This window comes from Pseudonaja textilis, chromosome 1 (genome assembly GCF_049901715.1).
Source record: "Pseudonaja textilis isolate UNSWEBS1 chromosome 1, rPseTex1.2, whole genome shotgun sequence".
NCBI lineage: Eukaryota > Metazoa > Chordata > Lepidosauria > Squamata > Elapidae > Pseudonaja > Pseudonaja textilis.
In genome coordinates this window covers 207,444,463-207,470,537 of record NC_141990.1, presented here as the reverse complement: position 1 = coordinate 207,470,537, position 26,075 = coordinate 207,444,463, and the positions used below count along the sequence as shown (strand labels likewise).

At 37.7% G+C, this 26,075-nt stretch overlaps 2 protein-coding genes across 8 annotated transcripts in view; one reads left to right on the top strand and one right to left on the bottom strand.

The window, feature by feature from the left end:
- MGAT5 (alpha-1,6-mannosylglycoprotein 6-beta-N-acetylglucosaminyltransferase) overlaps positions 1–16,457 on the top strand; it is a 137,159-nt gene extending 120,702 nt beyond the window's left edge. For all 6 annotated transcript variants that reach the window (XM_026714638.2, XM_026714636.2, XM_087920333.1 and 3 more), the window contains 6 exons: positions 405–554; positions 6,522–6,668; positions 7,886–8,002; positions 10,539–10,613; positions 13,105–13,262; positions 14,825–16,457. In XM_026714638.2, the coding sequence (XP_026570423.1) occupies positions 405–554; positions 6,522–6,668; positions 7,886–8,002; positions 10,539–10,613; positions 13,105–13,262; positions 14,825–15,023 (846 nt within the window). In that variant the 3' untranslated portion in view covers positions 15,024–16,457. The remainder of the gene's footprint in view (positions 1–404; positions 555–6,521; positions 6,669–7,885; positions 8,003–10,538; positions 10,614–13,104; positions 13,263–14,824) is intronic.
- A 6,573-nt stretch (positions 16,458–23,030) lies between these two features.
- Positions 23,031–26,075, bottom strand: part of TMEM163 (transmembrane protein 163) — an 84,259-nt gene continuing 81,214 nt past the window's right edge. Inside the window, exon 7 of one of the 2 annotated variants that reach the window (XM_087920329.1) lies at positions 23,031–25,621. In XM_087920329.1, coding sequence (XP_087776455.1) covers positions 25,518–25,621 — 104 coding nt within the window. In that variant the 3' untranslated portion in view covers positions 23,031–25,517. The remainder of the gene's footprint in view (positions 25,622–26,075) is intronic. The other variant, XM_026714630.2, reaches the window with a different exon arrangement.

Sequence of the window (26,075 nt, the reverse complement as noted above, 5' to 3'; positions counted from 1 at the left end):
TGAGCCCAAAATTTAAATTGCTAAACAAGATAGTTATGAAGTGAGTTTTGCAACCTTTCTTGCCACAGTTGTTAAGTGAATCTGGCTAACCCATTGATTTTGCTTGTAAGAATGTCACAAAAGGTGATCACATGACTCCAGGACACTGCAGATTTCATAAATACATACCAGTTGCCCGAATGTTGATCATGTGAGGATGCTGCAATGGTCATAAGTGTGAAAATTTGCCATAAGTCACTTCTTTCAGTGCCGTTGTAACTTTGAACGGTCACTAAATGAATGGTTGTAAGTCAAGGAGTACCTATAATAGGTAAATCACTGCTGACTTAACAAACAATTGCACACAGATGCTCTGTTGATTCCTCTACCTAATTTGTGTGGGGGGTGGGTTTCTTTCTTTCTAGGATAAAAAGTCTTACTTGGATGTCATTCATGCCTATACAGAAGTTCATGGGACTGTCCATGGCACAAGTGCTGTCCATATGCCCAGCTATGTTAAAAACCATGGGATTCTCAGTGGCCGAGATTTACAATTCTTGTTGAGGGGAACAAAAGTAAGTTCGCTGGCTTTTTCAAAAGTCGAAATGGGTATGATCCAACTTTACTTTAAATTATTTTAATTTTCACTATTTGGAATTCTGCGCTCCACGGCTCCATCATCATATGTTCAGTTCCAAAAAAAGTCCTTTGGAATATACAGAAGGGTGAACATAGTAGCTTTCTACAACTATACTGTGTGAATGATGGGGGGAGCGGGTGAGGAGGAAATGTGGTTGCTTTAAATGTGGTTGCTGCAGATAGAGGTTAATTTATGGGCCTTTATGTCTTGAAGCACTTGAGGGGGAATCAAATCCAAAATATTGCACAGTCCTATTCCATAATAACCCCATTGCTACTTACATTGATCACCTGCTGCCAGCAGTTTGGCAGTTTGGGTCTCACAAAATGCGGATGCTCATAAGTGCTATTGCTATTGCATTTCGTTTTTTTCATTCTGTGAGGTAATGTAGTATACTTAATACATACTCAAGGCTGCAGTTCAGTTCCACTGTGTTTTTTCAGTCAGGTGCTTTCAAAATTAATTCCGTGCTTACGGAAGTTTCTTCCTCAAATGTTGATGTTACATTGTTAGGAGAAATTGGTATTTTTAATAGCAATAGCATTTAGACTTCTATATCTCTTCACAGTGCTTTACAGTCCTCTCTGAGCGATTTACAGAGTCAGCATATTGCCCCCAACAATCTAGGTCGTCATTTTACCAACCTCGAAAGGATGGAAGGCTGAGTCAACCTTGAGCCAGTCAGGATCAAACTCCCGAGCTGCTGGAAGCCAGCAGTCAGCAGAAGTAGCCTGCAGTGCTGCATTTTAACCACTGGGCCACCATGGCTCCAATTCCACCTTTCTTTTAAGTGTGCTCTCAAAATGCCTTGTTTTGAAGATCCAAACAGCCTCTAGGCACCTGGACCACACTTAATTGGCATCACTGGTTAGAGTTGGAATTGAAGTTGAGTATTATCAGCTAACAGATGACCCCCTGGCCATGTTGGCAAACGACCACAGACAGGCAAGATACCAGACTCAATCAATCAAACATTTATTGTCAATGCACAACGTGTACAATGAAATTGAAAATAAATTGAATATAAATGGACAGCAAGCAGCACTCCTTACTAGCAATTATGATGTTACCTAGTTAGGGTAATGAAACATCTGCAAGAAAACAAGCAAGCTCAGAAAGCACCAAGAACCTGTCACCTACTTCATGTAGATGTTGAATAGAAGGAAGGAGAACACTGTGCCTTGTGACACCCCACAACTGAGGATCCTACGGGCCCAGTCTTTCTCTACCATCAATGACTGGAAGGGCCCCATTTAAAAGGAGAAGATAGTGCAGAACACTATCCCTCACTCTCAACTTTCAGGGGCACAAGGATACCATACAGATATTCCTCGACTTACAATAGTTCACTTAGTGACTGTTCAAAGTTACAGCGGCGCTGAAAAAAGTGACCTAAGACTGTTTTCCGCATTTATGACCATTGCAGCATCCCCATGGTCCCGTGATCAAAATTCAGACACTTGGCAACTGACTCATATTCACAACGGTTGCAGTGTCCTGGGGTCATGCGATCCCCTTTTGAGACCTTCTTACAAACAAAGTCAACAGGGAATCCAGATTCACTTAACAACCGTGTTACTAACTTAACTACTGCGGTGATTCACTTAAGCACTGTGGCAAGAAATGTCGTAAAATGGGACAAAAACTAACAACTTAGCAACAGAAATTTTGGGCTTAATTGTGGTCGTAAGTCGAGGACTACCTGTAGCTGTCGGTATTCAAGCCTGATGAGAGGACAAGTAATATAGAGGGGACCATACACTCCCTACTCTCGTTTCATCAGAGATAAATCCACCACTGCAGTTGGTGCTGTATCCATACCATACCTGGGCCAGAAGCCTGAGTGAAATAGGTCTAGGTAATATCTTTATTCCAGGGCCGCCTTCAGCTGCTGCCCATTACCTTCTAATAAACCTGAAGATGATGACCAGTCAGAATTTACCCAGAAGTAATCACTTCTTGAAAAGGAAGCACACCACGGCCTTCTTTGGGGAGGACAATTGCATCTCTTCATTCATTTATCAACACCCTGACCCAGCCCCCATCCCACCTCCATCTCCAGAGGTTTTCAGTATCAGGAAGAGAAGGGTCCATCCAAAGTAGCAGAGCCAAAGCTACAGAGAACCCTGTTCACTTCCTCAGAAATCCCAGAGTAAAATTACTGCAGATAATCCGCGTGTCATGCCCCTGTCGGAATCTGAATCCAAGGAGGAAGATGAACAGCTGACAGGGAGCGGAAGTGTGGCTCCATTGGCTGTGGAGGAAACTGGAGAAGGGCAAAGTCAGGCTGGGCAGAGCAGGGAAGAGGTAGAACAAGGGAGAGGGAGTTCAGACGAAGACCCAGGCCCACCCCCTCTTCATCCTAGGGCATGCAGGGGGGAATGGAGAAGAGAGCAACGTGGCTTACAGAGGGAGGAAAGGGCCCTGATTCTCTTCACTAGGCACACCTGGGAAGAGAGTTTAAAGGAGAGGCAGCTGAGAGCTCTGTTTGCCGGAAACAAACCTGACTTTATCTTGTGTTGACTGGTTATCTGCGTTCCTGGCATCCTCCCAACTGGGCTGATTTACTGCCGTGTTATTGCACTTCTGGAACTCCTTATCTTGCCCTGCCGGATTAATTATCTCATCTTGCCTTGATTGGACTTATAGTTACAGGTTTTGTTGACAACGCTTTGGACTTGAATCTTTGCAGCCAAAGGCTGTTCCTGGGAGAATTTTTTCTCCAGACCAGAAGGTAACCAGGACCTTGGGGGCAAAGTTTGGAGCTAATAAAGGGATTCCTATTTATTATCTGGCTGTGTTGACTTCGTGCCGCACCCTGGGTCTTCACATTGCAAGACAATCACCTCGTTGGGACTTACTTGCACAGCGGATATTCAGCTGGGAATGGATCGTAGTGGTTTTGCCATCCAGATGCCTCCAAGACACCCCCAAGAAATTATATCCCCTTATCCTCCCCTACTAAGGCCTGGGTCATTTTAAAAATTAGATGCATTAAGAGGTTTTTTTTTTTTTAAAGTTTGACATTCTGCCTCTCTGATTAGAGTATAATTGACCCAAGTGCTCAAAGATGAAGCAAACACTATCAGTAAACCTTTAGAATTTTCCTTAGGAAAATAAGTTCTTCACACATGGAGGACTCTGTCCATTGTATTAAAGTTTTGCTTTTCAAACCATGGAAGATCACTTCTTCTATAGCCATCTCTCCCTGTTCATTTCCTGAAGTTCTTGAAATGTTGTGCAAAATATCCATGGTGTTCCTCAGAACACCCTATCGCTTTTCCAAGATGATGGGAGAAATGGGAGAGGGGGCCCAGACTCTTCCTGTTTTTAGAACAATTTTGCGTGACTTTCAGTATGGCCAGACACATTGGGAAACCATGAATCCCATATTTTTCAGTTTGCATTGATTGTCTTTGAAATCCTACGCTTTAAAGTTTGGAAGTGGTAAGTGGATGCCGTTTCTGAAAATCCCCAAAGAAGGAATTTAGGTCTTGGGACTAATTTGAACCCTGAGTAATTTGTAATTTAACCTAAGCTCAATCTGGATAAAATTCTACTGTGGTTTATCCCTTCACAGCACGGACATTACTAATAATGTTTTGGAGATTTTGTATTACGTAAGTTGGCATGGGTTTTATTAATTCTAAAAGATCACTCCTGCAGCATGACTAACAGGGTTTGCTTTTTTAAATGATAATGTATAAACAAAACCTTTCTATTTAAAATGAAGTTGTACATCAGTGTGGTACCTTTGGCTTGATCGGGTTTGACATAGTGAATAATAACTTCAAAAATAGGTTTTATAGCCTGTAATAGTTACTTAAAGTGACTGAGGAGCAATTGGGTTTGTATTTATTGTTAAATGGTGACAGAATCTCTTGGTCTGTCAAAAGGCAAAGCTCCCGGGTTCAGTAAAAAGGAGATTTTCCTTAATATATTGACAGTATAGAAGAGAAAACAACATCTCTGTACTGAAGTAACAAACAATGTTTATTTAACCAATGGTATTAGTGTCTGCATCTAATTAAAACCAAATCAGCACTAAATTATTGGTGATATTTTAATGCCCTTCAGCCATGTTTGAATTGCAATTAATATAAAAAAAGTCTCAGGTTCCCTAATTTTTTATTTCAATCAGACATTTCAGTCAACAATTCGGAAATGGATAATTTAGTGTATTACAGTGTTGCTTAAACCAATGTGTGTATGAGGGAGTAAAATACAGGGGGATAACAAACAATTCTGATCTACCTACCATTCTGCATTTTATTTGGCACGCATTCTTACAAAGTCAAAATGTCATTCTTGGCGTCTTAATAAAATATATCTATCATAAGCATTGTGACGTCTTACAATCAGATAGCAGCTATATCCTGTGGTTTCATCCTGTTTTCTCACTACAAATTTTCGTAGTATATTATTGTTCAGAAAACAGTTTAAAAATGAATTAAATCCCAGTAATTATTGTTGTATTTCCTGTTTATGAATCATTTGTGTTTTCAGTTCAATTCTCTTGCAATACATTAATTTCTAAGAATAGCTTTTTAATACAACTTTCCATGAAATTGTGCCCCTGTGGAAAAATTCACATGTAAACTTTGCTGCCACCTACTGTTTGTAGTTGGAACTTTTTTGACTCCTTGAATGATATGAACATTTAACAATCCACAGCACTGGGGGCGACTTGACAAAAAAAATGGCTTAAGCAAAATTAAATTAAATTGCAAAATCTGCATTCTGTACATTTGGGATACTTTTCCAAATACATTTAAATCAAATTGCCCTATTATAATCTATTGTTTTTAATTAATTGCATACATGTGTCACACATAACTTGTGAATATTTTCCACCTATTTCCACTTTTGTACGTTTTTTTGCAAAGCTGTTACTAAATTTACAAAAATACAATTCTTGAAGATCACTGTGGTAAATTATTTGCCAAATACAAACTAAGTAAACTTGTACTAAAATACACATCACACTAATTTCTAATCTGGGCTACATAGGGTTTAGAGTTGTTAATGAAGGAATAATTCTGTCAGTCTCAGTTCTTTAATAGCAGTCCCATTTTAATGTTATTTATAAACATATTTTAAGGCTATTTTTGGATTGAGCAACTGAAGCTTCTTGGCTGAACATTTTTGTAAGAGGTTTGAATACTGTAGTAATACTGGTTTGTTACTTCTCCTGTTTGAGTTATTTTCCGAAATGATTATTGAGAAAATTAATACAACGAAACAAAGCAGAATTATTTCTCTTCCTCTTTTTGTGTAACAAAAAACAGCACTGTCCATTCTTGGAAGGTTGTTTTTCTGAAAAGATACAAGATCTTCCCCTCTTGCCATCAAGTTATTTTCTGCTTGACAACATTCTTAAACCCAGCCAAGCTTAACCTAAATCCTGGCTACCTTAAAAGCCTCTTTTTGACAGCAAAAGCAAGAAATTGCAAAAGATTTTGGAACAGAACTTGCAAAAGATGATGAAAGATTTGGGGAAAGAAATGAGTCTTAATTAGTTTTCAGATTCTCAGTACTCTTCAAAAATACAGATTTAGGTTCAGTGGTGGGCTGCAACCAGTTTAACAACTGGTTTGGTGAGTGCTTGCAGTGCTCAAAAAACACCGATTTTAACCTCAACAGCTTACCTTCTAGGGTAGGCCTGGTAAGTAGAACAATTGAGGTACAGAAATCTGTGCCGCGGGAATCAGTTGAGCTGAGAAAGACGGAAATATAGGACCGGATAGGGTGGGTGCGTATGGGTGGAGTCAGCTGATGGTCAGAACTACCAGTTTGCTAGAACGGGTCCGAACCAGCATCAGCCCACCACCGCTTGGATTCAAGTAAGTTTTCTCAACATGCAAATATAGGAAGACCTAACTCGGGAGTTTCTGTTTTACAGCTTTTCGTGGGTCTTGGCTTCCCATATGAGGGTCCCGCACCTTTGGAGGCTATTGCAAACGGATGTGCATTTTTGAACCCAAAGTTTAACCCACCAAAAAGCAGCAAAAACACAGACTTCTTCAAAGGCAAGCCAACTCTTAGAGAGGTATGTTTTTATTAGTAATTACTGTTGATTAGATATATGAACAGTGTCCTTTGAAACACATCTTCTAACCCAACCCTGTACTGAAATACAGTAGTGTGTATTGTTGTTATCAGGCCATGCTACTGACAGAGTTCAAATCCGAGATAGACAGATATAATTTACTTTGCAAATGCTCTGGTTTTTAATCAGGCTGATCCAGCAACAATTACCATAATTGGTTTCCATCCCACTGAATCTTCTTCAGTAGACAGGATGGAATTGCTGTTCAACCATTTTTTGAAAGCTAGTTTTGATCACTCATGCTTTAAAGAACCACTTAAGGCTTAATGCCCTGTCTCAGCTCCATTATTAACTTCTCCAGCTATTAAGGCTTGTAGAAGCAGCCATATTGAGAACATCTCTGCTCCCAGACAGACCTGCTTATCAGATAAAGTTGGCCTGCTTCACCATAAATGACTGAACAGACTTCCTTCAAAGCTAAGATTACCCCCCAGTCTTTTGGCTTCTTGGTGGCAAAGTTAGGAATGCCACAAAGTGTTCAGCCAGACCATGTCTGGACTGAACACATGTTTTCTTCTGGGACAGATCTAAAAAAAAAAGGCATATTGTAGGTGGAGGTTATCAGGTGAAAACAAAAAAGAAGAATAAACCCTTGGCAGTGGTGTTTTTTAAATAGTTACAGCCAAGGGAAGGGAAGTACAAGAGAAGTGCAAAGAATGTGTTGGAGGGATAGGGAGGCCCACTGCATACATACCACCCTTGAATTCAAGCGTGGTGACACCTCAGTAGATAAGGAGGCATTGAGCAGATCACAAACTCACAAGTCATGCAATGGAAGGCCAGGACGTGTCCTCCCTACCTTAGATGATTTCTCCAGCTTTAATTTCAGCTCAAAACTGGAACAATCAAGATATTCTGAATATCAGTTTGGCTGGGTCACATTCTGCCCAAAAAGAGTTCCCTGAACTTCCAAGCCAATTGCAGGGATTTGTCCAGACAGCCAACCAGGAGTTAAGACTGACTCAAAGACACTTAGAAAAAGAAGAAAAAATGTGCTTAAAACTGCTTCTCTTTCCAGGGTTTCCTAAAAGTATGACAAGTAATTTTTTTTTGATAGCCAAGATATCAAAAACAAAGCCTTCTAAATATACAACTTTGAAAGTTACTAAGCGAACATAAACTCTAAAAATATGGCATTTCTCCCCCTTTTCTTTCAGTTGACATCTCAACATCCCTATGCTGAAGTTTACATTGGGAAACCTCATGTTTGGACAGTAAATATCAATGATCTTTCTGAAGTGGAACAGGCCGTGAAAGCAATTTCCAGCCAAAAGGTTAATAAAGATAATTATCTTCTTAATCAGTGTTTTACAGTGAAACAAACATGCTAGGCTGTATTGTAAGGGGTTTTTTTGTTTGTTTGTTTTTGAGGAAAAAAAGCTTTACCAAACAAAGATAAGCACTCTAGAAAACTTTTGCTTTAATATTATAAACCCAAAGAAAGGTTGGAAGATGAAGTAGCATTAAACATTTCTTATGAATAAAAAATACCTTAAGTAGCAAGTAACATAGAATTTGAATATACCCTGTTTCTCCAACAATACGGCCTCCACCAATAGGAAGTCCCAGCATGTTTTATAGGCATGAAATGAAATTAAGCCCCTCCCCCCCAAATTAAGGTCTATATTAAAACATGCGAAATGTGGGGAATGGTGGTGGGGGCTTTCCGTTAGGAAGGACTTTTGTTGCACACCTGGATATGGTGCTGCCTGCGTTGACCCCGATACAAAGTGCCCGCCGAGGTCAACATCCAAGCCGTCGCTGCCCGTATGCCCGAAGATGCAAGGGGGGGAATTAAGCCATCCCCGAAAAGACGGCCTATCCATTTTTTCGGGGCTCAAAAAAAAAAATAAGACCCGGCCTTATTATATGAGAAACATGGTAATAATTTTAAGGTAACATGAATTATAGGTAATCCTTGCTTACTGGCTATTAATTCAGTGACCATTTGAAATTAAATAACTTTTCAGATCATTTACCACCACATATGACTTTTGCAGCATCCTTCAGTCATGTGACTGCCATTATATTCAGTATGCATTATCTTGTGCCTGATCTGTGGTGTTTTTTGCTTCACCCCTTTCAGAAGAGGAACGTTGGAGAAAAGGGGATTGCAAGAGAATAATCTGATCTTCTACACAGCCCAAGGCTGAGAGCTGTGGGCTTGCTAGACAAACAGCTTATAGTACTCTCCTGAAAACTTCCTCTTTGTACTCTCTTCTCTGCAAAGGAGAAAGGGGGGAAAAGCAGGGGGTTCCTGGAGGTCATCTCTCCTTTGCCTGGCTCCTACCTCCCCCTGCAGAGTGGGGAGGTTGGAGAGATTTCAAGAGAGTTAAGGTTTTGGTTTTTGCATACACTGAAAGCAATGTAACCATGCTCACGTTGTGCTTTCAATGTATACAAGACAAGTATTCCAAAGAGAGGGGATCCCCAGTATTCCAAAGGGAAAACAGTAAGTATTCCAAAGTAGGCAAACAAAGTCAAAGATGTGAACTTGACTGGTCTTGTCTCTTTCCATTCAGAGAAGGCCCAGTCGCAGTCGTGCGACTTCCCGCTTAGCATTTTGCTTAGCGGTGGCATTACTAGTCCCAATTAAGTTGGTTAAGTGAGGGCTACCTATATATTAAAATTTGCAGAAACAAAACAGTGTCAAGTATTTTCCATTATCTGGAAGAGAAGTTGCGTTGGAAAAATATGTGGGGTGACTTTTTTTAATACTCACATTGATCATTTTAGGGTGGGAGGAAATGCTCATCGGATATCTCTAAAACATGACATTTTTATGTAACTCCATATATATCTCTAACTTCATGGGTATTTATTTAAGAGAAATAGTGCCATATTATGCACTGAAACAAGTTGCTACAGTACTAAAGATTAGGTACTTGGAATAAGGATATTAGAGAAAGCATAAAATTATAAATGAGATTTTAATAAAAATACTGGATTGCAGATATTGTTGCTATAATACAGGTAGTCCTCCACTTACAATTATTCATATAGCGACCATTTGAAGTTACAACAGGACTGAAAAAAAGGACTGTAAGACCAGTTTTCACACTTACGACCATTGCAGTATGCCCATGATCATGTGATCAAAATTAAGGCACTTGGCAACTGCCATGTATTTATGTCAGTTGACTTTCCCGGAGTCATATGATCACTATTTGTAATCTTCCCAACAAGCAAACTGGGAGAAGCCAGTTTAGCTTAAAGACTGCATGGTTCCCTTAAGAACTGCAGTGGGTTGCTTAATAACTGTGGCAAAAGGGTCGTAAAATGGGGCACAATTCACTTAGCAACTGCCTTAACAGTAGAAATTTTGGGCTCAATTGTGCTCATAAATTGAAGACTACCTGTGTTTTCTGGGTATCCTGCTCTGTTGGGAACCAGAATATTTCCAATTGGAAAAAAGTGAATTATACATGAGAATGATAGGCTTCTCAAAGCACGTGCTCTTTACATGTATCGGAATTACATCTGACATAATTCCCAGGCACTTGACTGGCAGTACTAGAAAGTGTAATCCCAAGAAATCTGGGACTTACTGAAGTAATCCAATATTACTTAAGTGAACGTTAGCTTTCACAATGGGAATGCCTTTTGTTTTCTTTCCCCTCTTCTCAAAAGATGCCAGTACAGCTAAGGTTGTAAGAAGGAATTCCTCCTGTTGGTCATGCCATCAACTCTTGGTGACCATTCAAAACTTACTAATGCATTTAACTGAGCATATGTTCAACTACTTAGCAGACTGATGCACTTTGAACAGTGCGCTCTGTATTGCACAACTGAAATGTATTTATATTACAGATTGAACCTTACTTGCCTTTTGAATTCACGTGTGAAGGAATGCTTCAGAGAATGAATGTGTTCATTGAGAAACAGGTATGGTTTCTACATCAATAGTCATTCCCTTTGTTTGTAAGCATGCAACAATTTCACTTTTAAAAAGAAATCATAGTTCATAATTTCTTTTTAATTGAGTTATTATTCAGAACCAAATAACCATTAGCTTTTAACTGTCTTCTATGAGCAGTTGATATACTGACCCTTTCTCTTCCTTTATTTTGAATATACCTGAAGATTTAAGAGAGGATTCATGGAAATTTACTCCATGCCTGAACCTCTAATCAGATCTCTGTCTGGGGTCATAATCACCCATAGAATTTGCTTTCAAAGCTACTTTCCCATTAAAAAAAATGCATATAGATTTTTGACATATTGAATTATCTGATTCAATTTCCCCTATTAAATATTGCTGAGTAATTGCAGATATTGAAATCAATTACACACGTTATATCCTACTTTAGATCCAACCTTGACTGTCTAGTTAAGCTGTTTTTCACTTCAGTAATATTCCTTGGCTTCGGATGTTACCGTGTGCTGATTTATAGTTAAATATTTGTACTATACCATAGACAAAATACTAACAATTTCTCTGCCCCAAACGTTAAGTAGGGTCATTATGTATACTAAAATTTCTTTTTTTTCTTTAGAATCAAATACTATGATTTCTTAGATAATACCAAGAGTCAAAAAAAAGTGGACTCTGTAAAGAATACTTTGCTCAATACAGTGTCATGTAGGACAATTGGTATCACAACAGTTCTTAGTAGTTTTACTGCACACAATTTCTGCACATGCTATTATCATTCAACCCAGAAATAGAAGGTAGATCTGCTAGCGATTCAGCTCTATCTCCATCTCTGCATTTTCCATATGTGGAAAGTATTTGCTTTTGTAAACAGTCATTCTGCAGAATTCAGTAGTACCTTGTTTAGCAACAGGTAACCAATTTGCAGCAAACAGTTTAGTATCTTGGAGGAGAAACAAAGAGAAATGAAAGACTGGTGCTACAGAAATAGCACTTGGCAATAGCACTTAGACTTATATACCGCTTCATAGTGTTTTAAAGCTGTCTCTAAGCGGTTTACAGAGTCGGCCTATTGCCCCCAACAATCTAGGCTGTCATTTTACCAACCTCAGAAGGATGGATGGGTGAATCAACCTTAAACCAGTCAGGATCGAAGGGATTGAACTCCTGGCTGTGGACATAATTTGCCTGCAATAATGCACTCTAATCACTGCACCACTATGGCTCCAATTGCATTGCCCCCATCAAATAAATAAATAGGAGTTGTAACCAGCAGAGCAGTATCCTAATTGAAAGATAAGTGCTGATGAGATCTCGGCTGCCCATTATGCAAGGCAGGTTCGATCCTAGAAGGAAGAAGGATTGGGACAAAATTTTCTGGCAATTGGAAAAAAAACAAACAGAGGATGGCATTTAGCAGGCTTTGATATTCCCAAGTAATCCTTTGAAACTGGAATAAATGAGCCTGCTTCTTTTCTACATGAATATATTTGGGCAATTAGAGTAATAGTGAAGGTTGTGCACAGTGTTGCAGATATCTGCTATATTGTCATTGTTGCATGATTCAGAGCAGCAATATTTAATTAATATTTGCAGTGACTGATAAATATATTAGGCAAAACCAGGGGTTTGCAACCTGCGGCTCTGGAGCCACATGCGGCTCTTTCGGCCCTCTGCTGCGGCTCCCTATCAGCTGTTCCCACCATTGGCTGGCCCCTTCCCTCCCCATCACTCCTGGCCTGGCCTGAGAAGGTAAGGGTGATGGCAGGGGATGGAGACTCGCTCCGTATTCCAAAGCAGGAGGTGACTGGGTGGGAATGAGTGACGCCGAGTAGGCTACACCTACCCAGTCACACCGGTTGTTAAATTATTGACTCCCAATGCTTCCTTTTCTGTGGGAAATGGGTCCAAACGGCTCTTTGAGTGTTTAAGGTTGCAGACCCTTGGGCAAGACCAATTAAGCATTCATTGTGGACTGTCAGTTAGGTAATGTTTGCCTAAGACAATAAAATATTTAAGTGGAATGAAGTTGTCTCTGTTTTATCCTTCAAAATTCCTAGCCTAAAGAACTGATTGTTAGACATTTATAATATGGGGCTTTGAACTTTGCCAGTTTTCTTCACATTTTGTCTGATTATGTGGTATATCAAAAAGATAGAGGTAAAAATTATTGATGGAAAGAGATTTCAACTTTCTTTTAAAAATTATAGTTTTTGTGATATATTGTTTTCAATTACGCTGTTACTTTATAAGATGAAGACCATCAAATGTAGCGTGTGTGTCTGTGTCTGTGTGTGTGTCTGCGTGTGTGTGTGTGAATATCGTTTTTAAAAGGAATACATTTGGTAGTATTCATCTATATGTGAAAGATTATCATTTTTAAAATATATACGCTGGGCCGTGGGATTCCCTGCTGCTAGGCACTGCAGTCTTTCCAGCTTTTTATAGGAGCATAATAATTCTCCCTCAGGAAATCATGGAACCGCTCATATGTTGTTTCAGGATTTTTGTCATGGCCAAGTGATGTGGCCTCCGTTAAGTGCTCTTCAAGTCAAAATGGCTGAAACTGGAAAATCGTGTAAACAGGTTTGTCAAGAAAACCAGCTCATATGTGAACCATCTTTTTTCCAGCACTTGAATAAGGACAAAGATCTCTTGAAGTAAGTGTGGAATGCAAGGAAGGGTTGAAATGTTTTCTTAATTTGAAATGTATATTGAGGAACTACTGCTCAGTAGCTCTGAGATATTACAAAAGTGTTGTGCGTATCATACAAGGAGTGGCCACAAGATTCTCCTGAAGCCCTTGCACTGTGAGATAGGTTCAGATTCACATGCTATTAGTATCCTGGATCATTCAGAAGCCACCCTGCCTTCAATTGTAGACATGAGTATGTCCCTATCATAGCCCTTTGTATTGTACACCACAGTTGTAACAGTCTGGAGTCTCCCGCAGTGTCAGTTCTCTGGGGACATAGTTATAGGTTAATAAACAGTGTACAGATAGCCCTCCACTTACAACCACAATTGAGCCCAAAATTTTCATTGCTAAGTCAGTGAAGTGAGTTGTGACTCATTTTACAACATCTTTTGCCACAGTCAATTAGTGAATTACTGCAGTTGTTAAGTGAATAATGCAGTCATTGAGCAAAGCTTGCTTTTTCCATTGACTTTGCTCTTTGGAAGCTGGCCAGGAAGGTTACAGATGCTGATCACATCACCCCAGAACAGTGGAACTGTCACAAATACATGCCAGTTGCCAAGTTTGATCATGTGACCATGGAGATGCTGCAATAGTTGCAAGTGTGCTTAGATGACTGCATTGTTGAGATTGCTGTTTTTATCCTCTTTGCTTGGGACTCGTTTAATCCATTTTTGCAATATTTATTTTTGTGGATTTTTATATTTTTATATCCATTGTTTTTACATTTGTTGTTTTATTTGGTGGTTTCCCAGAGTTTAATTTGATTAATACAAGAATTATCCTACATAGAGAATTTTTCTAATATGCTTAGGTTTGACCGCTTGCTGCAAGACATTATTCACTTTCAGTATCAGAATTATCAATTGTTCGCTGTAATTTATTGATAGAATTATATAGAAATTCATAAGGAAAGTTTCTATGTCCATTAAGATTACCTTTCACTACTCAGAGCTATTGATGATAGAAGTAGAATTGCATTCAGTGTAACTGCAATTGGGGGGAAAGGAAAACGGCTGGCCGCCTACTACCAGCCATGTCAGGTTGTGCAAGTGTGAAGGCCATGGGGTCCTCCAGGGGTTGTTCAGTGGCAACTCCTAGCAGTATATTGCCCATGCTGGTTGGTGCCAATGAGATATATAGGAAGAAGAGGAGGGAGGAGGAGGATATAGCTGGATAGACAGATAATTAGAGAGAGATGAGTGAATACATTAGAGAGAGAGAGAGAGAGATGATAGATAGATAGATAGATAGATAGATAGATAGATTGATAGATAGATAGATAGATAGATAGATAGATAGATAGATAGATAGATAGATGATAGATAGAGATTGATAGATAATGATTGATAGATGATGATGATACATAGATGATAGATATAAACAAACATGAACAAGAAAGAATGAAAATAGGTTTTGCATCAATAATAAAATATGAATATTATCCCAATTGTTTGTACTACAAAACAGTATGTAAAATATAGGATTAGATATCTCATGGGTTTTTCCCCCTTCATTTTCCAGATACAACATTCAGTGTCATACTGCTGAGTCTGCAAATGATATTCTGGTCCCATCTTTTGATGAAAAGAGAAAGCACTGTGTTTTCCAGGGTGATCTTTTGTTGTTCAGCTGTGCAGGGTCTCATCTAAACCATAAAAGGATCTGCCCTTGTAGAGACTATCTTAAAGGACAAGTTGCACTATGTAAAGACTGCCTATAGCAGGAATTTAATGTGACTTTTCAAAGTGGCTTGGAGAGAGCCACACTGTGCACTTTGCTACTGCAGACAAAACAGTCGTCGAAGAGCAGAAATCTATCCTGAGAAAGGGCAGATAAGTGATTTAAATGTTTAGGAAAGTAAACCTCAATTTTTATGTTTTCGTTTTTCAAAGTGACCTACTTCCAGACACAAAAATCTCTTTATTCAAAGACATGACAAATCAACGTCCCGACAAGAGCTTGAGATAATGTTGGGGCTTCTTCCGCAGTGACTCCTCAAGATGGACAGTTTGTCAGACATCACTGAACAAAATATCAACCTGAAAGGATTGGATGGTGCAGAAACGTCTTCAGACTTGCCATAGGTAGGCAAAATGGTGGTGCTGTTCCCGTCGACAAGGCCAGGCAGCTGCTGAATAACAACACCGTGGTCTCGGTCACTTCCTGGCCTATCCCAGTCTCAGTGGACTTTCCCCAGCATCGCTGTTTGAGACTGCCATTTAAGGAAACCCTCCAAAATAGGACTGGTAGCTGACAGACTGACCTTTAGGCTTGATGATGGATTATGATTGTGGCGTTAATCAGAGTTTGAATAGCCACATAAACACCCAATCTGTTTTTTGTTTTGTTTTGTTTTGTTTAAAAAAACCAACAACACTTGTTTTCAACTCTGTATTCTCTTTCTGACTTGTCCAAAGGTTTTGCTTAGGGGTGTTAGGAATACTGTGTAATCATTGGAGATAAAATAGTTTCACTGGAGCAATATTTTATTTCTTGAATTTGCTGTAAGATAGCAAAACAGTGTCTAAAATAATGAAAACAGGTGGAAGAGTGGTCTGCCCCAGTATCTTGTAAGGATTTAAAGAGTAATTATGGTCTACAAATAATGGTCATGAAAAGGGGGCTTTATTTTATGCAGCCCTTGTTAAAAAAAATGGATATGTAGAAATAGGCCATTTATTTTTTAAATTGCAATTAATCCAGAATATTGAATATTGAATTTAAAACATTGTTTGTAGTCAGGATATAAGCTGTTTCTTTTTTTAAAAAATGCACAGTATCTTTTTTAATTGGTTTTTTTTTTTAGCACAACTGACACATGTTTAAATGCACTGTTCACGGGTAGGAAAAATAGCATTGAATTGAAAATGAATGTGTTGTCCATTTTTGTTCAGCTAGGTTCGGGTGTGGATAGGGAACAGAAGAGACACTCTTGGGCCATTTGCAAAATCAAAACTGTTATTTCCCTTCTTTGTAAACATTAATTGCTATTTCTACTGATAGAACAATATGCCTGCTTTTAATCTTTTATAATCTATCAACTCTTTACTTGATGCATTATTTCATATCTAAAGGTCATTGCCTATCTCTTCACTTGCAGAAGACAAGAAACATTTTTGAAGAAATTGCCAAGTTGAAGTTTTAAAGTTGATTTTTTTTTTTAAAAAAAAAAAATCTGGTTAAAATAAGTTGAAATCTGTGTCAGCATAGTATTTACGGAAGCCAGTTATTTATGTTAAGGGACATATTGCCAGATCTGAATAAATTTTGAATAAGAAAAATGATATTAAAAAAATTGTTTACATTGTATATTCAGAAACACTCACTTTGTAACAAGAAATATATTACCTAAATTGAAACATGTTATGAGTAGAATTAAAAGTTACTAAGGATTAAACCTCGAAATTAGGATTCAGTGAATTGAATGTCAGATTGTAAACATTTCTTTCTTGGTTCTGCAGAATGTAACTCTTGGGATCTAAGCATGTGTATTTTTTAAGTTATCAAACCTAGATAATTTCTAAGGCCAAGAATTATATATATGTATATCATGAGTTCACCTGAACCCACAGACTTAGCACTTCTAATTGCTGTAGCAGCTAAAAGAATTTGATATTTGTGTTGTAAATACAACTTTGTTAATGTCTTCAAATTAATTTATCCTGCATAATAGTGGACTGCTTTAAGTCCAGTATTTCTTTTCCAGAAAAGCTAACAATAAAGCACGAATCAAAAAAATCCAGGCAAATTTTGTAGGAAAGAATGGAAATTATCAGAAACCAGATCTGCTTGGAATCTTTCCTTCAACATTACTGTGGATTTTATATTCTCGTGCTAAATTGTGAACTTGCACCTGTGTGTGTTTGTATTCATAAATTGCTTCAGAGAGAGTAATAATATATTAACATCCAAACAAACCCTAAAACCTAGAATGAGTTGTTGGTTGGTCAAATCAATAATTATAGACCTTCATTCAGAGGTAGATTTGTTAATTGATAGTCTTGTAGTTCAGCATAGATATATACATTTGTTGAGAAAGAAAGAAAAATGGTTGCAAGTTAAAAAGTGAAGAGTTTTTGGAAAAGTAGAATTGTTACAGTTCTTATATTTTTGCAGTACTTGTATGATGTCATTGAGAGTAGGGTCAGATCTTCAATAGGTTCATTATTTCATAGTTTATTGAAGTTTTTTATGACAGTAAAATGGTGTTGATCCTTGAAGGAAAATTGTATATTGGGCCTTTCGGTTGGAATTCCATATTTATTTACACTGTCCCGATTTGGTGGAGCAAAAATTTTAAGGCAAATAACATTTTTGTCAGTTCAGGTTAGATTGACCTGACACTTTTTCCATGAAAAATGTCTATTAAAATGTAGATATTAACAAGTCCAGTTCCATTGAGCACTGTTATATAAGCTGAATATTAAATGGTTTGTTCAAGATGTCATTAAAAATTACACAGATTTATAGGTGTTAAATTCCTTCTTTTTTCTTAAAATAGAAAATATAGAACCAACAGAAGGAATGTTGGATGGAAGAAAAGCAGAATGACAACAATTACATCATGCAAATTTAGGGCTAGATTGTTAGAAATAAACATGGGTGAATGAATTGGATATGGATCAAAAAACAAAAATTATGAAAAGATTAACCCTAACCTATAAATCTTCATGTGTCAAGAACATTGTCTTTATTTTATAAATTTGTTCAAACTGATATTTTTTAAATCTTATGAGATTTCCAAAACCTGAGATAAAGCATTTGCATAATTTATTTTAAAAATAACATTAAGTTTGCCTTTGAAAAGAATGAATACACTGTTTAAAAATGCCAATAAAAACCTCATTTATTTCATATACTCAAGTTGATTTGTACATCTATCTACAGCTCTACCTCCAATATATTTTAAATTCTAATATGTAATTCATCAATACACTTTATAGTTGTGGGTCGTTGTGTTTGATTTTTCCATGGTGGTATGTAATATTGGTGCCTTTATTTTTTATAAATTGAATTTCCAAATAATGGCTAATTGAAACATGAATAATAGAACTAGAGGAATAATAGATATAAAAACTATTCATCTGGGTTTCAAAGGGGGTTTTCTAGAAGAAAAGAAAGAATATTTTACACCCAGCACCAAAAATATATTGCTTATTGATATATGTGCTTGAAGGGATCTCAGCATAATGAATTTTTCAACGCACTATTTGTACCACATGTTAGAAAACAGAGAGAAGCAAAAGATATCTAGATGATTTTCTGTAGGCTTCGATGGGAATTATGTTAAAAGTTTTAAGTGGGAAATAAAAGATGACCAGTATCAGTCAATGCCAAATATTAAATGGTAAGGAATAGTTATTTTAAACACTGGGAATTCAGGAGAAAGCATAGGTCTTATTAGATGCTGATGGTACATTTCGATTTCATTGTTCTGTGCTATTGTAATAGTTTTGTGCTCGATAATAGCAGAGTTGGAATGAAACCAACCCCTCTGATCAGGCAAGAAACCCATTTCAGACAAAAGATTTTCCAACCTTTTCCTTAAAACCTCCAGTATTGGACCACTCACCACAGAGTGTGCTTTACAAAAGGAAAAAGAAACGACCACCCCAAATCTGAGCAACCTTTGGGATTCCAGCTTCATTTGTTTTGTTTCAGTGACATTAGCATGGAAAATGTGTTAAGGAAATTTATATTGCCGCCTATTCGCACATGGCGACTCAAGGTGACTTACAAGAATGTAAAAATCTCATATTAAAAAAATAGAATCATATAAATTCATAAAATATAATACAATAACCCCCACCCCCACCCCAGTGACAACACATCACAGGAGCCATTTAATGGGCTCCATCCCACTCTGCATTCCCCAGGCCCACTGGCAGAACGGGGTCTTCAGCACCTTCCAAAAGAGTGTTAGAATGGGGACTATTCTAATCTCTGGGGGTATGATATTCCCCCTTGGAGAAGGCCCTTCTTCTCGGTCACACCAGGTATATCTCCCTAGGGGTTGGTACCCACAACATTCCTTGCCTCCCTTCTCTGGTGGATTGAGTAGATGTGACCGGCAAGAGACGGTCCCTCAGATAATCTGGTCCCAAGCCATGAAGGGCTTTAAAGGTGACAACCAGCACCTTGAATTGCACTCGGAAGCAAATTGGCAACCAATGCAGCTCCCGCAGAAGAGAGGATACATGTGCACACCCAGGTCTGCAGAAAACCATGTGGATCGCTGCATTTTGCATCAACTAGAGCTTCCAGATGCTCTTCAAGAGCAGCCCCATGTAGAGTTGTTGCAATAGTCAAGATGGGAAGTGACTAAGTCACAATCCCTGGTCAGCCTTACTTAAAGGATCATTTAAAGTAGGACAACCTACTTGATAACTCCAAATTATTTCCCGATTCCTCATGGGTGAGAGACAGTATAATTCCTAAGTGCCATCTATTGTTACCAGTTCTTAAATCCAGTCAACATTGTTGTAACTGCAAAATAGGAAAGGACTCCAGTTGTACTTAACACTGAATACACTATGGAAAATGTGTCACATTAGCTATAAAATGGGTATCTTTTCCTTCATGTATTTAACCACCAATACTCTGGGTGAGTATAAGACGACCTGAAAGTGAATCATTTCTTCACAAACTACCGTGTTTGCATCCAAATGTGGACTTCAGAAATGTCTGGAATGCATGCAACCTTTAAGCAAAATCATCCATCCGCATGTAGGTGGGAAGGAAGGAAGGAAGGAATGTTGTCTTATGCTGTTGGTCTGTTTAACCCAGAATAGTTGGCATTATTGGTTCTGGGCAGGCATGTTTACTAACCCCGCCTGGATTTTGAACTGAAAATTTACATTGCATTTACATTTCTTATTACAGGGCACAGATTTTCTAATGCAGAGACTGTAAAATACTTCTTTAAAATTATGCTTGGCTCCAAGTGTAATTTATGTTGCTAATAGTTAGAGTTTTGTCATTGCTCAGTTGGAGACCAAGCTTAAAGTCCACGAGTTTCATAGTGTAGCACTGATGTACGCGTAGTCCTCGACTTATGACCACAATTGAGCCCAGAATTTATGTTGCTAAATTTGTTAATTTTGGCCCATTTTACAACTTTTCTTGCCACATTTGTTAAGTGAATCACGGCAGTTGTTAAAATTAGTAACACGGTTGTTCAGTGAATTTGGCTTCCCCACTGACTTTGCTCCTCAGAAAGTCGCAAAGGATGGTCACGTGACCCCAGGACATTGCAACAGTCATAAATATGAATCAATTGTTTCATAGGATAACAGAGCTGGATGGGACCTTGAAGGTCATCTAGTCTAACCCCCTGCTCGAGCAGGAGAGTCTATTCCAAATATTAGCCTCTACCTAGGATCGAACTCACAGCCCCCTGATTGTGAGGCGAGAGTTCCACCTCTAGGCCACTGGAGCTGTTTTTGGCTTCCAAAAGCCAAAAAGTTGTCACGCATCCAAATGTAATCATGGGGATGCTGCAATGGTCATTAAGTGAAAAATGGTCATGTCACTTTTTTCAGTACTGTTGTAACTTTGAAGGGTCACTAAATGAACTGTTATAAGTTGAGGATTACCTGTAGTGTGCTCTTTTCTCAATAATTTAGGACTTCTAAATACCAGTACTATAAACCTTGATTTGATAATGATTGCTAGTATTGATCATTCTTCGTATTTAACCCGGAAACATTAGAAAAGCAAGAATGCTCAAATAACAAATTGCAGTTCCGTTAGCGAAACAATATATCAAGTGAACTGAGCATAAATACGCTAATCCAGAAATGTAGAATAGAATATGCCACAGAAATACAAATGTACAGGAACTGAGGATATAAAGTTGTTTAGTTTGTGTATCCAGGCAGTAAAGAAACCATTTTCATAGGAAAACCAAATTGCCCAATATTTTCATTGAAGACAGCAAATAATTGCTTGCACCCGGAGCTAAATGTCTCCTTGTATCCTTTTCCATATCGACTTTTGTCATAGTGTCTTTTGTTCTTGGTTTTGTAGTTTGTTCAACTCTGACATGTAAAAACACTTCTAATAATTCATAATATAAAAAAACCATGTGCTACAGAACTTCTCTATAGCTTGTTTGCCAGAGGCCCATTCTGTTTAAAAATCGGTTACGGCTCCCACTCGTCTGGAGAATTGAGATCGCAGACTGCAGGGGAAAAAAGAATCTGTTGTCATAAATACTTTTTCATTTAAGAATTTTGTTAATGGGATGACATAGTGCAGTTCATTCATTCCATCTTCTGAGCTCATTTCCATTACTCTATTAACATTCAATTCCCACCCTCCTGCACAGGAAAGGTCTCATAATTGTGCTTTAAAGTAGCTTTATCCTGTTTTTCAGGTAATAATTTATTAAACTTGCATGCTGCAGGACCCTCAACAACTGTGGGTGACTCTATCAAATAAATTACAATGAAAATCAATAAGAGAACTATAAAAATTGTAGGTGCAATGAAGTGAGAATTGGATGAAACATTTTGGAAGAACCAAGCAATGTAAATAATCTGTATAAATTGAAGAGGAGGATCCAGTTTATTTTTGCTTGATTCTTCTATGTAACCATGTTCAAAACAGGAATCATAAATTCTAAGAATTCTAACATTAACGTTTATCACAAGCAATTTTTTTTTGGGGGGGAGTTTGCACCGAAAGAATGAGTTGGTAATTATATGTTATGTATTTGATCAGATTGTGTGAGTTGCTAGTGCCATCTATCCAATATTATTTACACTTCCTCGAACTTAAATATTAAAATAGAAAGGAGCTCTAATAAAGGAAGATTATTCTTCAAAGAAAAAAACCTAATGAAAGTAAAGCTCTTTATGTGAATGTAAGAATTCCATTTTCAAAATATACATTCCTTGATTTTCCCCATGTCTAACTTAAGCAGGTGCAAATTCCCACATCTGCCTATTCTTGCTAATCACTTGTCTGCATAATACCTCAACAAATCCAGCTGCAGTGTGAGAAAGCACCCAAAAATAGTCTCTGCAGGCATGAAATACATAGATTTCCCTCATTGTGAAACCCATGATGGAAATAAGGTAGACAGGCTACTGGGTAATTACTTTCACCATGCTGTTCAGCTAAGAACTGGGTACATTTTAACTGGGTAAAAGCACTTTTTAAAAAATGTAAGTATTTGGATTAATTTGCAAATTGTGTCCTGCTCAGTTTTGTTCCAGAAAATTGTTTCCTGAAAAATATACAGGTTTGATCACAAGAATTTTTTTAAAGTGAACTTGTAGGAAGCATCTTATCATTAGGAAGCATCTTATTTTTCAATAGTGTAATTAACTTTTTTCTATCTGTTCTATTCACCACTTAAAAGTTGCAAGAAATTATTTACAGTTAAAAAATACCTCTTGGACCCCCACGATGTTATCATCATCATGTAAGTCTACATTTAAATGTAACGATACACTGAATAACTTTAATTTTCTCAAAAGGGCATCATGGGAATGTATGAATTGTAACAGATCTAATTCTATTGTGACTCACCTTTCCCTGCTCACTGTGAGAGATAAATGCTTGTTGCACACTTGAGAAAACCGAGATGATAAATTTTTGTATTTATATGCAAATAGGAATATATGTTGCTTGCCTATTCAGTCCAATTGTTTCCAACCTATTCATATGGATACTGCAATTGTGGATGTCAAAAGTTTACATTTAAGTTACATTTAAGTTTAATGTTTGAAATTTTGTGGCTCTCATAAAATAGGAATTTGGACATTTGTTGCCCTTACAGGGGGTGATAAGGCTCAGCTGTTAAAGATGCTAAGCTTGTCAGCTGGAAAACTGACAGCCCAGGTTCAAGACCAAAATGCTACTGTGTGATGGGGTGAGCTCCTGTTCCTGCCTCAGCTCCTGCCAACTTAGCAGTTCGAAAGCATGCAAATGCGAGTAGATTAATAGGTACCACTTCAGAAAGTAACATGTGTTTCATATGCCTCAGTATATAGTCATGCTGGCCACTTGACCATGAAAATGTTGGTGCTCTCAGCTAAGAAATGGAGATGAACACTGCCTTATAATCTTGGACATGACTGGACAGGCGAATCCTTTACCTTTTTGTCTCTTACATCTTCATGAACAATGTTGCTGAATCTAAGTTCATGAAGATTTGTGAAAGTTTTAAATGGCCACGTAGTCATCCACACTAAGGCAAAGGACTAATGATGCTATAGCCTATACTATATATAGCCTGTTATACTCCATAAGCTTTTGGTGGATCATGACTTGCTTTGTCAAAACACACAAAAACACCTTTCACGTAGTAATACATTTGTTAGCTTTTAAATTGCCAGAGGGTTTTAATCCGGCCATCAATCCCTCTGGAAAACTCGATAAATTAAGATAAATTAGCTTAACACACCCTCTGCAGAAAGTGATTTCTATGACCGCACCAACATACGTGCTGGTTTTGAATCATGTTTAATGCATTTATTTCAGAAGACTGCATGGAATAAAAAACATTACCACAAGGCTGGACACTTTTTGTCCGAGGTGATGAAATGTACTGGAGAGATTAGTATTCCTATGGAAACACCTTCAGACAAGTAATTGAGATTGCATTGCATCCAATTCAATGAAATGAAATAAATATTCCTTCTATCAGTTTCTATTTGCATTTCCACAAAAATACATTCACTGAAACATGGCATATAGAAGCAAGAAACCAATAAATGACAGTAGGGGGTGTTATTAAAGATGTCAGCTGCAAATTTGATGCCCCTCTGCAAATCATTATTCCACACCAATATACATACTTCCAATAAACTTTTCACTTTTTGTCAGATATAAAATTACTTTGTCCTCTTTACAAGTGCACCATTTTCAAAATAGTGGAGCTATTAGCACATGTGGATTAAGCAGTAAACTTCAGAACATAATTTACTTAACTGTATGTTACATTTGTGCTAAAACATTCCACCTACAAAAAATTGACAGAAGTAACCTGTCTATGGGAGGTGCTTCTGTACAGGAAGACTTTCAATTTAATGTACTATATACACCACTTTTTTAAAGGTTAGTTATAGGTCCTTTGTAAAACAAGAAACATTTCACATATTATACAAGATGGGAAATGGATTCTGTAATTCAGATGTTAAATAACATAAAATGAGTGAGCATGTGAATATCTATAGAAAAGCCTAACTCTTCATAATTAGAGTCTACATTACTGTCAGAATGGAACCATTACTTCCACTTTTATTAGACAACAGGACACCCGTGTTTTTGCCAGACATACTGCTACATAAGTGCATACTATAAATCAACACATTAAACCTCAATCCTTTTTTGGCGTTTAACTGTACATAAACTCTTTGTGCTTATTTTGAATGTGCAGCTTAATATGTGTTGCTTGATATTATAAAGAGAGAAAGAGAGAGAGAAAGAGTGAATGGGGAAAAGACATATTTTAAATACTTCAATAAAACACTGAAATTAAACCAAGTCCTAAAATTTGGGAGACTGAGCAGCTGAGGGGGTGAACTGTACCTTTTATTGAAACAGTGGTATCTCGTAGGAAGAAAATACTTTATATTTTTAATACTGAATCAATAACAATAGCAAATCTGATCTGTTGGTAACCGTGTGTAAAACACCCTTGACAAGACACTAATGAGGTGCTGCCCTTCATGCACTGTGAATTTTAGGAGTAACAATCTAAAAGATTAGTCTCTTTTCCTGGGGAAGCTCAAGCTCCATGGAATCAGCAGGACAACAGGACACCCGTGTTTTTGCCAGACATACTGCTACATAAGTGCATACTATAAATCAACACATTAAACCTCAATCCTTTTTTGGCATTTAACTGTACATGAACTCTTTGTGCTTATTTTGAATGTGCAGCTCATTTTGAATGTGCGGTCAAACTAGGACCCTGCTTAATTTGGCCCCTTTAAATGGGCAGCTGTCAAGTGACTTGAGAGGCCTAATCACTTAAACATGTAGCAAAAAGGATTAGACGTCTTATTCATTTCTATTGCAGCTTGCTGGATTTGGGGGAGCCTATGCCAAATGAGATTGCAGAGATCTAAGCAGTGCATGTATTTGCCTATTTGTACAGATTGGTTTCCCCTTGAATGATGATGAAAAAATAATATGAACAACAACAAAATTCAATCTTGCAAGTAGGGATTGGCCCCACTTGGCAGGATGTAGGTTGTTTTCAAATCCTGCAAAATGTATTCAGTCCAATAGCTGAGTTGCCTTCATTCAAACATTTCATAATGACGTGTTTGCCGTACACGGGGAACCATATCCATAAGCAGCCTGAAAATAAAAACAAACCCAGGTCAAGGGCAACAGTTACACATTGCAAAGATCCAGCCATAAATTCCTACATGTCTTAAAGCATTCTCCTAATTGGCACTTGTCTATCCCCAAAACAGGAAATTAATGAGAAGTCTTTGGTGCTCTCTGAGCTTGGTTTTTTTTATTTTTAATACTGAATCAATAACAATAGTAAATCTGATCTGCAGACATTGCGTTACCCAACTAGGCAACATCATCAGTGATGTTACATTAGTGACATTATCCATTATCCAACGTGGCAACATTATATCTCTGATGGTGTTATCTTGCTGGGTAATCATCTGCAAAGAAAACCACCCAGTTCAGAGATGATCCCACAAGTTCAACCCTAAGCTACAAATATTCTTTTCTATTGTACATTACATTTCAATCAATATAGCCTTTTAGTAAGAATATAATAAAGTCACAGTAA